The sequence below is a fragment of the Oncorhynchus mykiss genome, chromosome 5 (genome assembly GCF_013265735.2).
Source record: "Oncorhynchus mykiss isolate Arlee chromosome 5, USDA_OmykA_1.1, whole genome shotgun sequence".
Taxonomy (NCBI): domain Eukaryota; kingdom Metazoa; phylum Chordata; class Actinopteri; order Salmoniformes; family Salmonidae; genus Oncorhynchus; species Oncorhynchus mykiss.
The window spans coordinates 86,320,824-86,337,939 of NC_048569.1; the positions used below are offsets into that span (position 1 = coordinate 86,320,824).

At 47.8% G+C, this 17,116-nt stretch overlaps 1 protein-coding gene across 1 annotated transcript in view; it reads left to right on the forward strand.

Annotated features, from left to right (window-relative positions):
• jak1 (Janus kinase 1) overlaps positions 1-17,116 on the forward strand; it is a 78,957-nt gene that overhangs the window by 56,396 nt on the left and 5,445 nt on the right. Inside the window, exons 16-23 of the mRNA XM_036978622.1 lie at positions 4,547-4,698; positions 5,185-5,335; positions 6,631-6,719; positions 6,849-7,041; positions 7,186-7,310; positions 10,040-10,212; positions 10,368-10,485; positions 12,161-12,271. Of these exons, the coding sequence (XP_036834517.1) occupies positions 4,547-4,698; positions 5,185-5,335; positions 6,631-6,719; positions 6,849-7,041; positions 7,186-7,310; positions 10,040-10,212; positions 10,368-10,485; positions 12,161-12,271 (1,112 nt within the window). The remainder of the gene's footprint in view (positions 1-4,546; positions 4,699-5,184; positions 5,336-6,630; positions 6,720-6,848; positions 7,042-7,185; positions 7,311-10,039; positions 10,213-10,367; positions 10,486-12,160; positions 12,272-17,116) is intronic.

A 17,116-nucleotide genomic window follows, 5' to 3' on the forward strand; every position in this document is an offset into this window, starting at 1 on the left:
TCAGAGAGGGGGTTAGAGATGGAGACGGTCAGAGAGGGGGTTAGAGATGGAGACGGTCAGAGAGGGGGGGTTAGAGATGGAGACGGTCAGAGAGGGGGGGTTAGAGTTGGAGACGGTCAGAGAGGGGGGGTTAGAGATGGAGACGGTCAGAGAGGGGGGGTTAGAGATGGAGACGGTCAGAGAGGGGGTTAGAGTTGGAGACGGTCAGGGAGAGGGTTAGAGATGGAGACGGTCAGGGAGAGGGTTAGAGATGGAGACGGTCAGGGAGAGGGTTAGAGATGGAGACGGTCAGGGAGAGGGTTAGAGATGGAGACGGTCAGAGAGAGGGTTAGAGATGGAGACGGTCAGAGAGGGTTAGAGATGGAGACGGTCAGAGAGGGTTAGAGATGGAGACGGTCAGAGAGAGGGTTAGAGATGGAGACGGTCAGAGAGAGGGTTAGAGATGGAGACGGTCAGAGAGGGGGTTAGAGATGGATCCAGTCAGAGAGGGGGTTAGAGATGGAGAGAGAGGGTTAGAGATGGGGTTTGAGATGGAGGGAGGGGGTTAGAGTTGGAGACAGTCAAAGCGAGAGGGTTAGAGATGGAGACAGTCAGAGAGGGGGTTAGAGTTGGAGACCGTCAGAGAGAGGGTTAGAGATGGAGACCGTCAGAGAGGGGGTTAGATATGGAGACCGTCAGAGAGCGGGTTAGATACGGAGACCGTCAGAGAGGGGGTTAGAGTTGGAGACGGTCAGAGAGGGGGTTAGAGTTGGAGAAAGTCAGAGAGGGGGGGTTAGAGATGGAGACGGTCAGAGAGGGGGTTAGAGATGGAGACGGTCAGAGAGGGGGTTAGAGATGGAGACGTCAGAGAGGGGGGGTTAGAGTTGGAGACGTCAGAGAGGGGGGGTTAGAGTTGGAGACGGTCAGGGAGGGTGTTAGAGATGGAGACGGTCAGGGAGAGGGTTAGAGATGGAGACGGTCAGGGAGAGGGTTAGAGATGGAGACGGTCAGGGAGAGGGTTAGAGATGGAGACGGTCAGGGAGAGGGTTAGAGATGGAGACGGTCAGAGAGAGGGTTAGAGATGGAGACGGTCAGGGAGAGGGTTAGAGATGGAGACGGTCAGAGAGAGGGTTAGAGATGGAGACGGTCAGAGAGGGTTAGAGATGGAGACGGTCAGAGAGGGTTAGAGATGGAGACGGTCAGAGAGAGGGTTAGAGATGGAGACGGTCAGAGAGGGGGTTAGAGATGGAGACGGTCAGAGAGAGGGTTAGAGATGGAGCCAGTCAGAAAGGGGGTTAGAGATGGAGCCAGTCAGATAGGGGGTTAGAGATGGAGAGAGAGGGTTAGATATGGAGACAGTCAGATAGATGGGGTTTGAGATGGAGAGAGGGGGTTAGAGTTGTAGACAGTCAAAGCGAGAGGGTTAGAGATGGAGACAGTCAGAGAGGGGGTTAGAGTTGGAGACCGTCAGAGAGAGGGTTAGAGATGGAGACCTTCAGAGAGGGGGTTAGACACGGAGACCGTCAGAGAGGGGGTTAGATATGGAGACCGTCAGAGAGCGGGTTAGATACGGAGACCGTCAGAGAGGGGGTTAGAGTTGGAGACGGTCAAAGCGAGAGGGTTAGAGATGGAGACTGTCAGAGAGGGGGTTAGAGTTGGAGACCGTCAGAGAGAGGGTTAGAGATGGAGACCGTCAGAGAGGGGGTTAGATATGGAGACCGTCAGAGAGCGGGTTAGATACGGAGACCGTCAGAGAGGGGGTTAGAGTTGGAGACGGTCAGAGAGGGGGTTAGAGTTGGAGAAAGTCAGAGAGGGGGGGTTAGAGATGGAGACGGTCAGAGAGGGGGTTAGAGATGGAGACGGTCAGAGAGGGGGTTAGAGATGGAGACGTCAGAGAGGGGGGGTTAGAGTTGGAGACGTCAGAGAGGGGGGGTTAGAGTTGGAGACGGTCAGGGAGGGGGTTAGAGATGGAGACGGTCAGGGAGAGGGTTAGAGATGGAGACGGTCAGGGAGAGGGTTAGAGATGGAGACGGTCAGGGAGAGGGTTAGAGATGGAGACGGTCAGGGAGAGGGTTAGAGATGGAGACGGTCAGAGAGAGGGTTAGAGATGGAGACGGTCAGGGAGAGGGTTAGAGATGGAGACGGTCAGAGAGAGGGTTAGAGATGGAGACGGTCAGAGAGGGTTAGAGATGGAGACGGTCAGAGAGGGTTAGAGATGGAGACGGTCAGAGAGAGGGTTAGAGATGGAGACGGTCAGAGAGGGGGTTAGAGATGGAGACGGTCAGAGAGAGGGTTAGAGATGGAGCCAGTCAGAAAGGGGGTTAGAGATGGAGCCAGTCAGATAGGGGGTTAGAGATGGAGAGAGAGGGTTAGATATGGAGACAGTCAGATAGATGGGGTTTGAGATGGAGAGAGGGGGTTAGAGTTGTAGACAGTCAAAGCGAGAGGGTTAGAGATGGAGACAGTCAGAGAGGGGGTTAGAGTTGGAGACCGTCAGAGAGAGGGTTAGAGATGGAGACCTTCAGAGAGGGGGTTAGACACGGAGACCGTCAGAGAGGGGGTTAGATATGGAGACCGTCAGAGAGCGGGTTAGATACGGAGACCGTCAGAGAGGGGGTTAGAGTTGGAGACGGTCAAAGCGAGAGGGTTAGAGATGGAGACTGTCAGAGAGGGGGTTAGAGTTGGAGAAAGTCAGAGAGGGGGGGTTAGAGATGGAGACGGTCAGAGAGGGGGTTAGAGATGGAGACGTTCAGAGAGGGGGTTAGAGATGGAGACGTCAGAGAGGGGGTTAGAGTTGGAGACCGTCAGAGAGGGGGTTAGAGTTGGAGACCGTCAGAGAGGGGGTTAGAGATGGAGACGGTCAGAGAGGGGGTTAGAGATGGAGACGTCAGAGAGGGGGGGTTAGAGTTGGAGACGTCGGAGAGGGGGGGTTAGAGTTGGAGACGGTCAGAGAGGGGGGGTTAGAGTTGGAGACGGTCAGAGAGGGGGGGTTAGAGATGGAGACGGTCAGAGAGGGGGTTAGAGTTGGAGACGGTCAGGGAGGGGGTTAGAGTTGGAGACGGTCAGGGAGGGGGTTAGAGTTGGAGACGGTCAGGGAGGGGGTTAGAGTTGGAGACGGTCAGGGAGGGGGTTAGAGTTGGAGACGGTCAGGGAGGGGGTTAGAGTTGGAGACGGTCAGGGAGGGGGTTAGAGTTGGAGACGGTCAGGGAGGGGGTTAGAGATGGAGACGGTCAGTCAGAGGGTTAGAGATGGAGACGGTCAGAGAGTGGGTTAGAGATGGAGACGGTCAGAGAGGGGGTTAGAGATGGAGACGGTCAGAGAGGGGGTTAGAGTTGGAGACGGTCAGAGAGGGGGTTAGAGATGGAGACGGTCAGAGAGGGGGTTAGAGATGGAGACGGTCAGAGAGGGGGTTAGAGATGGAGACGGTCAGAGAGGGGGTTAGAGATGGAGACGGTCAGAGAGGGGGTTAGAGATGGAGACGGTCAGAGAGGGGGTTAGAGATGGAGACGGTCAGAGAGGGGGTTAGAGATGGAGACGGTCAGAGAGGGGGTTAGAGATGGAGACAGTCAGAGCGAGAGGGTTAGAGATGGAGACAGTCAGAGAGAGGGGGTTAGAGATGGAGCCAGTCAGAGCGAGAGGGTTAGAGATGGAGACAGTCAGAGCGAGAGGGTTAGAGATGGAGACAGTCAGAGCGAGAGGGTTAGAAATGGAGACAGTCAGAGAGAGGGGGTTAGAGATGGAGACAGTCAGAGCGAGAGGGTTAGAGATGGAGACAGTCAGAGAGAGGGGGTTAGAGATGGAGCCAGTCAGAGCGAGAGGGTTAGAGATGGAGACAGTCAGAGCGAGAGGGTTAGAGATGGAGACAGTCAGAGCGAGAGGGTTAGAAATGGAGACAGTCAGAGCGAGAGGGTTAGAGATGGAGACAGTCAGAGCGAGAGGGTTAGAGATGGAGACAATCAGAGGGGGGTTATAGATGGAGACAGTCAGAGTGGGGGTTAGAGATGGAGACAGTCAGAGAGGGGGTTAGAGATGGAGACAGTCAGAGAGGGGGTTAGAGATGGAGACAGTCAGAGAGGGGGTTAGAGATGGAGACAGTCAGAGAGGGGGTTAGAGATGGAGACAGTCAGAGAGGGGGTTAGAGATGGAGAGAGAGGGTTAGAGATGGAGACAGTCAGAGAGGGGGTTAGAGATGGAGACAGTCAGAGAGGGGGTTAGAGATGGAGAGAGAGGGTTAGAGATGGAGACAGTCAGAGAGAGGGGGTTAGAGATGGAGACAGTCAGAGAGAGGGGGTTAGAGATGGAGACAGTCAGAGAGAGGGGGTTAGAGATGCAGACAGTCAGAGAGCCTCATGGAACTGTATTACAGTAAAGGTGTCAGTGAGGAAAGACAGGACTACAGACATATTAAAAATGACAAACTCCTTCCCCAAACAGATGAGGGTTCATTATTGTGTGTTCACTACAATAGTGTTTTGGTTTCTGCACCGCGTGTGACTGTTTGTTTGTGTTATGACTAAATGTTTGTACTGTTGTGTGTGTGTGCGTGCGTGTGTGTGTCAACCTGCAGAGTGTGTGGACCGGATCCCCTGGATTGCTCCAGAGTGTGTGAAGGACTCTGCCAACCTGAGTGTAGCGGCTGATAAATGGGGATTCGGCACAACACTGTGGGAGATCTGCTATGACGGAGAAGTGCCCCTTAAAGACAAGAAACTCACAGAGGTACATACTGTATACACACACACACCTTAATCCACTTTATCCTACACCCTCACACATTTCTATGCCATGTATTGCCAGTTTGGACACAAAGTATCAGATACCCTTAAGCTACTCTCTCTCTCTCTCTCTCTCTCTCTCTCTCTCTCTCTCTTTCCCCACTCCCTCCCTCTCCGCATCCCCCCTCTCTCCCTCACCTTCCTCACTCCCTCCCTCTCCCCATCCCCCCTCTCTCCCTCACCTTCCTCTCTCCCTCCCTCTCCCCATCCCCCCTCTCTCCCTCACCTTCCTCTCTTCCTCCCTCTCCCCATCCCCCCTCTCTCCCTCACCTTCCTCTCTTCCTCCCTCTCCCCCTCCCTCTCCCCATCCCCCCTCTCTCCCTCACCTTCCTCTCTTCCTCCCTCTCCCCCTCCCTCTCCCCATCCCCCCCCCCTCCCTCTCCCCATCCCCCCCTCTCTCCCTCACCTCCCTCTCTCTCTCCCTGAGCAGAAAGAAAGGTTCTATGCAGCAGAGTGTCAGCTAGCTACTCCAGACTGCAAAGAGCTGGCTGAACTGATGACCCATTGTATGACCTTTGACCCCCGTAAACGCCCGTTCTTCAGGGCCATCGTCAGAGACATAGACACCCTTGAGGAACAGAGTACGTGTGTGTGTGTGTGTGTGTGTGTGTGTGTCAGTGAGCAGTAGCAGTGCATGGGTAAAATCACTGGGGAAGTGAAAAAAAAACATCCTGACTCACCCTAGTTGTAGAGAAACACCAATGACAACCTCCTTTCATGTTACCGAAACATTTAGCTTTTGTTGTCCTAAGATACCTGGCTAAAATGCTTGCTACCTATCCTAACTTCCTTTCATTACCTGGCAACGATTCGCTAGGCCAGCTAGTTAGTCTAAATAACTAGCTAGCTACATTGAACTTCCATCCTCTCAGGCCAGGGGCACAATTATGGTTGGATCATTGGCCAGAATGAAGTAAAACCAAATCCCTATCTCCATCCATGGCTAATTGAAGAAAGGGACAATTGTCATTAGCTAGCTAGCCACCGCAGGACCACAACACAAGGAGATGCAACAATTATATATTATTTTGTAAATTATGTTCTGCTTTTGGTGTGAAGCCAAATCCAAACTGGCTTCCCTTGACACTTGTTTTTGGTGTGCCAGGATCATTCACAGTTGACCTCACTCAGTTTAGCTCAATGCTGATTGGCTAATATTATTTGAAAAATGTCATCAAGGGAGGCCAAATGCTCGCTGGCTTCTCTTGCATTCAATGCTACGGGTTGCAACGATGTCACTCTCTTTTTGCCCAGACAGCATCAGATAGATGGTCTACATATACTGAGAAAGAGGGCCGCTGTTGTGTTCGCTCAGATGCTTTCTCCAATGAGATACATTCAGCCTCTTTCGAATTGAAGGAAAATTATGAAACACAGAGAGACGGCAGTTGTTTCTCAGCGCTAGCTAGAGAGAGAGATTGCAAGAGTGTGTGTATGAGTGTTGTGGAGTTCACTGGGTTTACGCTCCACAGCTCCCCCTTAACTGGGCCCCATGGATATAAATCTTCCCTCAATACTCCCACACGGTGGCTAGAATGAGGTACTGCCGTCATGTCGCAGTTAGACATCCATCATACTGGTGCTGTTGCTTTGCTGAATAAACCCACTGGGTATGTTGTCAGTGTGTAACAGTGTGTATGTTGTCAGTGTACAACAATGTGTGTGTATGTTGTCAGTGTGTAACTGAGTGTGTGTATGTTGTCAGCGTCTGGGTTGTCGGTGTGTATGTTGTCAGTGTGTAACTGAGTGTGTGTATGTTGTCAGTGTGTGGGTTGTCAGTGTGTAACAGTGTGTATGTTGTCAGTCTGCAACAATATGTGTGTATGTTGTCAGCGTGTGGGTTGTCAGTGTGTAACAGTGTGTATCCCTCCATCAGACCCCTCTATCAAGCCTGTACCCACTCTGGAGGTCGACCCCACTGTGTTCGAGAAGAGGTTCCTCAAGAAGATTCGAGATTTAGGAGAGGTAACACACGTGTGTGTTTGACCATGCCAGAGACCGTGTGTATATGCAAGTAATGTTAATGTTTGTCAGTATTATGTGATATGAATGTTCTCTCTGTGTGTGTGTGTGTTTTTGTGTGTGTGTGTGTAGGGTCACTTTGGCAAGGTGGAGCTGTGTCGGTATGACCCCAGAGGGGACCGGACAGGGGAGCTGGTAGCAGTGAAGAGTTTAAAGCCAGAGAACAGAGAGGAACAGAGCAGCAACCTCTGGTGTGAGATAGGAATCCTTAAAGAACTTTACCACCACAACATTGTCAAGTACAAAGGCATCTGTCAGGAGGAGGGTGAGCAGAGTATACGCAAGCATGCACGCACATGTATACACCCACACACACGCACACAACACCCACACACACACACCTACCTACCTACTGAACACACAACTTCTGCTTTGCCTCACTCCATCCTCTCTATATGTCTGTGTGCAGGAGGCAGAGCCATCAAGTTGATCATGGAGTACCTGCCTGCTGGCAGTCTTAAGGAGTACCTCCCTCGCAACAAAAGCCAGACCAGCCTGAAGAGACTGCTCAGTTACGCTGTCCAGATCTGTCAGGTACTTTAACACTAGCTCCGCTGCCTAACATACCCCTAACACTAGCACCGCTACCTAACATACCCCTAACACTAGCACCGCTACCTAACATACCCCTAACACTAGCACCGCTACCTAACATACCCCTAACACTAGCTCCGCTACCTAACATACCCCTAACACTAGCACCGCTACCTAACATACCCCTAACACTAGCACCGCTACCTAACATACCCCTAACACTAGCACCGCTACCTAACATACCCCTAACACTAGCACCGCTACCTAACATACCCCTAACACTAGCACCGCTACCTAACACACCCCTAACACTAGCACCGCTACCTAACATGCCCCTAACACTAGCACCGCTACCTAACATGCCCCTAACACTAGCACCGCTACCTAACATGCCCCTAACACTAGCACCGCTACCTAACATACCCCTAACACTAGCACCGCTACCTAACATACCCCTAACACTAGCTCCGCTGCCTAACATACCCCTAACACTAGCACCGCTACCTAACATACCCCTAACACTAGCACCGCTACCTAACATACCCCTAACACTAGCACCGCTACCTAACATACCCCTAACACTAGCTCCGCTACCTAACATACCCCTAACACTAGCACCGCTACCTAACATACCCCTAACACTAGCACCGCTACCTAACATACCCCTAACACTAGCACCGCTACCTAACATACCCCTAACACTAGCACCGCTACCTAACATACCCCTAACACTAGCACCGCTACCTAACACACCCCTAACACTAGCACCGCTACCTAACATGCCCCTAACACTAGCACCGCTACCTAACATGCCCCTAACACTAGCACCGCTACCTAACATGCCCCTAACACTAGCACCGCTACCTAACATACCCCTAACACTAGCACCGCTACCTAACACACCCCTAACACTAGCACCGCTACCTAACATGCCCCTAACACTAGCACCGCTACCTAACACACCCCTAACACTAGCACCGCTACCTAACATGCCCCTAACACTAGCACCGCTACCTAACATACCCCTAACACTAGCACCGCTACCTAACATGCCCCTAACACTAGCACCGCTACCTAACATGCCCCTAACACTAGCACCGCTACCTAACATACCCCTAACACTAGCACCGCTACCTAACACACCCCTAACACTAGCACCGCTACCTAACACACCCCTAACACTAGCACCGCTACCTAACACGCCCCTAACACTAGCACCGCTGCCTAACATACCCCTAACACTAGCACCGCTGCCTAACATACCCCTAACACTAGCACCGCTACCTAACATACCCCTAACACACCCCTAACACTAGCACCGCTACCTAACACACCCCTAACACTAGCACCGCTACCTAACACACCCCTAACACTAGCACCGCTACCTAACACGCCCCTAACACTAGCACCGCTGCCTAACACGCCCCTAACACTAGCACCGCTACCTAACATACCCCTAACACTAGCACCGCTGCCTAACATACCCCTAACACTAGCACCGCTGCCTAACATACCCCTAACACTAGCACCGCTACCTAACATGCCCCTAACACTAGCACCGCTGCCTAACATACCCCTAACACTAACACCGCTACCTAACATACCCCTAACACTAGCACCGCTACCTAACATACCCCTAACACACCCCTAACACTAGCACCGCTGCCTAACATACCCCTAACACTAGCACCGCTACCTAACATACCCCTAACACTAGCACCGCTACCTAACATACCCCTAACACTAGCACCGCTACCTAACATACCCCTAACACTAGCACCGCTGCCTAACATACCCCTAACACTAGCACCGCTGCCTAACATACCCCTAACACTAGCACCGCTGCCTAACATACCCCTAACACTAGCACCGCTACCTAACATACCCCTAACACTAGCACCGCTACCTAACATGCCCCTAACACACCCCTAACACTAGCACCACTGCCTAACATACCCCTAACACTAGCACCACTGCCTAACATACCCCTAACACTAGCACCACTGCCTAACATACCCCTAACACTAGCACCACTGCCTAACATACCCCTAACACACCCCTAACACTAGCACCGCTGCCTAACATACCCCTAACATTAGCACCGCTGCCTAACATACCCCTAACACTAGCACCGCTACCTAACACGCCCCTAACACTAGCACCGCTGCCTAACACGCCCCTAACACTAGCACCGCTACCTAACATACCCCTAACACTAGCACCGCTACCTAACATACCCCTAACACTAGCACCGCTGCCTAACATACCCCTAACACTAGCACCGCTGCCTAACATACCCCTAACACTAGCACCGCTACCTAACATACCCCTAACACTAGCACCGCTGCCTAACATACCCCTAACACTAGCACCGCTGCCTAACATACCCCTAACACACCCCTAACACACCCCTAACACTAGCACCACTGCCTAACATACCCCTAACACTAGCACCGCTACCTAACATCCCCCTAACACACCCCTAACACTAGCACCACTGCCTAACATACCCCTAACACTAGCACCGCTGCCTAACATACCCCTAACTCTGACCATTAACCCTGGTTGAACAGATCCCTAGACCTGACAGTGTTATAGATATGTTGTGGGAACGTTATGGAAAAATGTTGGGACCATTATGGCGGTGTTATGGGAATATTATTGGGATATATATATTTTTGGGGGGATAGGATAAATTCCAACCATCTCTGTGTCTCCCCTTTGTCCAGGGAATGGACTATCTGGGATCTCGGAATTACATCCACCGGGATCTGGCGGCCCGGAACGTTCTGGTGGAGAACGAGAGCACGGTGAAGATCGGAGATTTTGGACTGACCAAGAGCATCAAGGACAACGAGGGATATTACACGGTCAAAGATGACCTGGACAGCCCTGTGTTCTGGTGAGGGAGGAAGGGAGAGAAACTAAGACAGTGTAGTACAGAGAGGGGAAGAGATATGAGAGGAAAAGGAAAAAAGCTGCTCTTTGAAAATTATAATGACTTCATTTTGAATTTGCATTGACATGCGTGTCCTCTCTCCTGTCCGCCTGTGCCAGGTATGCCCCAGAGTGTCTGGTCCACTGTAAGTTCTACCTGGCCTCTGATGTCTGGTCCTTCGGTGTCACGATGTATGAACTCCTCACCTACTGTGACTCTGCCATCAGCCCCATGACGGTCAGTACGCACACAGGCCTGACAGCACAGCACAGCACGGTCTCCTGATTGAGGCAGATGGCGCCAGTCAATGCCCAGGGTGACTCTGCCCACTCCCGCCAGCCTGTGCCACAATACAAACACACGTGCAACTCCCTGATTGCTCAGACGAACTGTCACAATATGTCCTCCCTCATCCACATCAAGTAGCCATGATTAGAACATATCCATTGGGTCTTATTGATACCCTTTACCACCCTGTTCAATTTACAGTAAAGTAACAAGTAGTCTCTCATCTGATCTGACTTCAAATCAATTAGCTATTACTGTCTTATACAATGCCTTCAGAAAGTATTCACACCCCTTGTCTTTTTCTATATTTTGTTGCGTTACAACCTGCATTTGACACACAATACCACATAATGTCAAGTTGGAATTATATTTTTTTTAGAAATGAGTCCGTAGGTATTCAACCCCTTTGTTATGGCAAGCCTAAAGTTCAGGAGTAAAAATGTGCTTAACAAGTAACATAAGTGGCATGGACTCACTCTGTGTGCAATAATAGTGTTTAACATCATTTTGGAATGAGTACCTCATCTCTGTACCCCACACATACAATTATTTGTAAGGTCCCTTAGTCGAGCAATGAATTTCAAACACAGATTCAATCACAAAGACCAAGGAGGTTTTCCAATGGCTCGCAAAGAAGGATACATTGAATATCCCTTTGAGCATGGTGAAGTTGTTAATTACACTTTGGATGGTGTATCAATACACCCAGTCACTACAAAGATACAGGCGTCCTTCTCAGTTGCCGGAGAGGAAGGAAACCGCTCAGTCATTTCACCATGAGGCCAATGGTGACGTTAAAACTGTGGATGGATCAACAGCATTGTAGTTACTCCACAATACTAACCTAAATGACAGAGTAAAAAGAAGGAAGCCTGTACAGAATAAATATATTCCAAAACATGCATCCTGTTTGCAATAAGGCTGGGATCGGAGGGAAGTAAAACTGCAAAAAATGTGGCAAAGAAATTAAAAATATGTCCTGAATTCAAAGTGTTATGTTTGGGGCAAATCCAACAACACATCACTGAGTACCACTCTATATTTGACTGGTGACTGCATTAGGTTATGGATAGGCTGTCTAGCAATAATCAGCAACAAACTTGACAGAGCTTGAAGAATTTAAAAATAATAATGTGCAAATATTTTACAATCCAGATGTGCAAACCTCTTAGACATACCCAGAAAAACTCACAGCCCAAGGTGATTCTAACATGTATTGACTCAGGGGGTTGAATACTTATCTAAAGAAGATATATTACTGTTTTATTTTTCATAAATGTTTTACAAATGTTAGACATTTTCTTCCACTTTGACATGAGTTTTTTGTATAGATCATTGTCAAAGCAACGACAATTAAATCCATTGTAATCACACCTTGTAACACAACAGAAGTGTGAATACTTTCTGAAGGCATTGTATGCTTTTTTTCAGACTGTTTTGAAATAGATTATAGAATGTTAAATGTAGTGTAGAGGTAAAGTTCAATGACTAATGTCTTCTGAATGTTGGTGACAACAATACAACTAAGTCACTCCAGTCCTCACTGGCTAGATTTCAGGGGTCATTTCATTTCATCACGTCTCCATGGTGACTTATCTCTGCTCCCCCCGACCTGTCCCCACAGGTGTTCTTGAAGATGATTGGTCCCACTCAGGGTCAGATGACTGTTACGCGATTGGTCAAGGCGCTGGAGGAGGGAAAGAGGCTGCCCCGCCCTGAGAGCTGTCCTGGAACGGTAGGATCTACCTACCTACCTGCCTACCTCATGCTGTTCAGAGTCACCCCATCACGCACAACATGCTCTCTCTCTTTAAACTCTTTCTCCACCATAAAGAGGAATCCTCAATAGGTCACTCAAATCACCATCCTATGAGATCATTTATGGAGCTAGAAAAGTGCCTTTTGATATATCTTTTTTTATTCACCTACAGGTTTTTTTTACATTGACTAGAATCATTTAATAATCCTAGAAATGTCATGTCTAGAACTCATTTGCATCTGCCTGTGGGCCTTGTTTGTCTGCCAGGTGTATGAAATATTTTCTTTAACGTCAGTTATGATAACAATTAATATTTCTCAGGCATGTAAACATAACTGGTTCAATAGACAACTTTCCAAGTGAAATTCGCTCTCATTCAGTGCTGTATTGTCCCGCCTGAGAAAAATGTATACAGTTACACGTTTTTTGATGTTGTGACTATTGTAATCGGCTCTAAGGCAAGTGGGCTCAGACACCAAAAACTGTCATTTTTTCGTATCAAAGGTTTGTCTGTAGATTTTATATGTTTAGCCCCTACTCTTGCAATTACATTACCCCCCCAGATTTGACTCCAAATCCAATATGGCTGCCACATTACAATTAAACCGTGGTTTAATCAGCTGTATAAGTACACGACTTGTCAAAAGTTTTAGAACACCTACTCATTCAAGGGTTTTTCTTTAGTTGTACTATTTTCTACATTGTAGAATGATAGTGAAGACATCAAAACTATGAATTTCTTTCCTTCTTAATGTGTTTGAGCCAATCAGTTGTGTTGTGACAAGGTAGGGGTGGTATACAGAAAATAGCCCTATTTGGTAAAAGACCAAGTCCATATTATGGCAAAAACAGCTCAATTAAGCAAAGAGAAACAACAGTCCATCATTACTTTAAGACAATCCCGAAAATGTCAAGAACTTTGAAAGTTTATTCAAGTGCAGTCGGGAAAAACCATCAAGCGCTATGATGAAACTGCCTCTCATGAGGACCGCCACAGGAAAGGAAGACCCAGAGTTACCTCCGCTGCAGAGGATAAGTTCAGGTAACAGACACATCTCAACATCAAATATTCAGAGGGAACTGCGTGAAATCAGGCCTTCGTGGTCAAATTGCTGCAAAGAAACCACTACTAAAGGACACCAATAATAAGAAGAGACTTGATTGGACCAAGAAACATGAGCGATGGACATTAGACCGGTGGAAATTTGTCCTTTGGTCTGGAGTCTAAATGCGAGATTTTTGGTTCCAACCGCCATGTCTTTGTGAGATGCGATGTGGGTGAACATGTGTATTCCCCACTGTAAAGCATGGAGGAGGAGGTGTTATTGTGTTGGGGTGCTTTGCTGGTGACACTGTCTGTGATTTATTTAGAATTCAAGGCGCACTTAACCAGCATGGCCACCACAGCATTCTGCAGCGTTATGCCATCCCATCTGGTTTGGACTTAGTGGGACTCTGATTTGTTTTTCAACAGGACATTGACCCAACACACCTCTAGGCTGTGTAAGAGCTATTTTACCAAGAAGGAGAGTGATGGAGTGCTGCATCAGATGACCTCCACAATCCCCCGACCTTAACCAAATTGAGATGGTTTGGGATGAGTCGGACCACAGAGTGTAGGAAAAGCAGCAAACAAGTGCTCCGCATATGTGGGAACTACTTCAAGACTGTTGGAAAAGCATTCCAGGTGAAGCTGGTTGAGAGCATGTCAAGAGTGTGCAAAGCTGTCATCAAGGCAAAGGGTGGCTATTTTGAAGAATGTCAAATTATAAAATATATTGTTTAACACTTTTTGGTTACTACATGATTCCATATGTGTTATTTCATAGATTTGATGTCTTCACTATTATTCTACAATATAGAAAATAGTAAAATAAAGAAAAACCCTTGAATGAATAGGTGTTCTAAAACTTTTTACTGGTAGTGTACATGTTTTAAATAAAACATTTATGATACCCACCATATACACTCAAACACCTTTGTCTGGATATAGAAAAGGCAGCAGACTGCGTTTACACAGGCAGCCCAATTCTGATCTTTTTTCACTATACGGTCTTTTGACTAATCAGATCAGCTCTAAAAAAAAATCTGATATGATTAGTGACCAATTAGTGAAAAAAATATAAGTTTTGGGTGGCCTGTGTAAACGCAGCCTTAGAGGATCAATGAGTCAACTGGGAGGCTCCAACGAAAGTAAAACGAATTCAACCATGGACTTTGACACCCTCTCCCTAGCTTTATAACTTTCCCCCACTGTGCTATAACTTGCACCTCCAGGATTGGGCTCTTACGTCACCTCCTAATCATTTAGATGTGAGCTTTGATTCATTGCTAGTCCAATATGTCTGCCTGAATCCAACAAGACCTGGTGCTTCAGTACATTGGTAATGCACATTGGGATGTTCTGGTGCACTCTTATCTTGTTTGGGTTGAGATGGCACATTGCTTCTTCCAGACAATAATGTCCACCTTCCTGGCTGTCTGCCCTGGAGTTGCTGTACATGTTAACTTGGGGACATTATGGTGCATGGGGTGGATGCAACCACACATGATGACAAGCTACAATAAACCAACTCAACCTGACACTCATTGATAAGAAACTCCACCAACTTCACATCATAGGAGGAATTGCATCTCTCCAATGTCAATGCCATCTTGAATGTGGAGGCTGCTGAGGGGAGGACGGCTCATAATAATGGCTGGAATGGAGCGAAATCAAACACATGGGAACCATGTATTTTGATACCATTCCAATAATTCCGCTCCAGCCATTACAATGAGCCTGTATTCCCCAATTTAAGGTACCAACCTCCTGTACTTGAATCTTCCAGACACCATGGAACTGGACTGCCACATATCAGGAGGCCATTCAACAGCCAAAATGCCGTCTGGAAATTGATGGCTTGCATTTTCCTCATACAGTGCCTTGCGAAAGTATTCGGCCCCCTTGAACTTTGCGACCTTTTGCCACATTTCAGGCTTCAAACATAAAGATATAAAACTGTATTTTTTTGTGAAGAATCAACAACAAGTGGGACACAATCATGAAGTGGAACGACATTTATTGGATATTTCAAACGTTTTTAACAAATCAAAAACTGAAAAATTGGGCGTGCAAAATTATTCAGCCCCTTTACTTTCAGTGCAGCAAATTCGCTCCAAAAGTTCAGTGAGGATCTCTGAATGATCCAATGTTGACCTAAATGACTAATGATGATAAATACAATCCACCTGTGTGTAATCAAGTCTCAGTATAAATGCACCTGCACTGTGATAGTCTCAGAGGTCCGTTAAAAGCGCAGAGAGCATCATGAAGAACAAGGAACACACCAGGCAGGTCCGAGATACTGTTGTGAAGAAGTTTAAAGCCGGATTTGGATACAAAAAGATTTCCCAAGCTTTAAACATCTCAAGGAGCACTGTGCAAGCGATAATATTGAAATGGAAGGAGTATCAGACCACTGTAAATCTACCAAGACCTGGCCGTCCCTCTAAACCTTCAGCTCATACAAGGAGAAGACTGATCAGAGATGCAGCCAAGAGGCCCATGATCACTCTGGATGAACTGCAGAGATCTACAGCAGAGGTGGGAGACTCTGTCCATAGGACAACAATCAGTCGTATATTGCACAAATCTGGCCTTTATGGAAGAGTGGCAAGAAGAAAGCCATTTCTTAAAGATATCCATAAAAAGTGTTGTTTAAAGTTTGCCACAAGCCACCTGGGAGACACACCAAACATGTGGAAGAAGGTGCTCTGGTCAGATGAAACCAAAATTTTACTTTTTGGCAACAATGCAAAACATTATGTTTGGCGTAAAAGCAACACAGCTGAACACACCATCCCCACTGTCAAACATGGTGGTGGCAGCATCATGGTTTGGGCCTGCTTTTCTTCAGCAGGGACAGGGAAGATGGTTAAAATTGATGGGAAGATGGATGGAGCCAAATACAGGACCATTCTTGAAGAAAACCTGATGGAGTCTGCAAAAGCCCTGAGACTGGGACTGAGATTTGTCTTCCAACAAGACAATGATCCAAAACATAAAGCAAAATCTACAATGGAATGGTTCAAAAATAAACATATCCAGGTGTTAGAATGGCCAAGTCAAAGTCCAGACCTGAATCCAATCGAGAATCTGTGGAAAGAACTGAAAACTGCTGTTCACAAATGCTCTCCATCCAACCTCACTGAGCTCGAGCTGTTTTGCAAGGAGGAATGGGAAAAAATTTCAGTCTCTCGATGTGCAAAACTGATAGAGACATACCCCAAGCGACTTACAGCTGTAATCGCAGCAAAAGGTGGCGCTACAAAGTATTAACTTAAGGGGGCTGAATAATTTTGCACGCCCAATTTTTCAGTTTTTGATTTGTTAAAAACGTTTGAAATATCCAATAAATGTCATTCCACTTCATGATTGTGTCCCACTTCTTGTTGATTCTTCACAAAAAAATACAGTTTTATATCTTTATGTTTGAAGCCTGAAATGTGGCAAAAGGTCGCAAAGTTCAAGGGGGCCGAATACTTTCGCAAGGCACTGTATGTACCTATTTGGCTACCAACCATGCCTGGCCAGCCCGTGTGACACCTGAACTGGACTCATGTGAAGAATGTGCTTTCGTGGTGTGGTGACTAATGCATTGGCCTGGGAAACTGCAGTAACCCCAACATGCCTATAAGGACATATGCCAGTTATGGCTGTATATGATCATTTATGGTGTCTGGAAATTGACAGTGACATAGTGGTCTTTGTGCACCATGCTTGATCAGCTCTACCTCCTCTGAAACCCTTTTACTGTCCATCAAACCCCACAACCAACT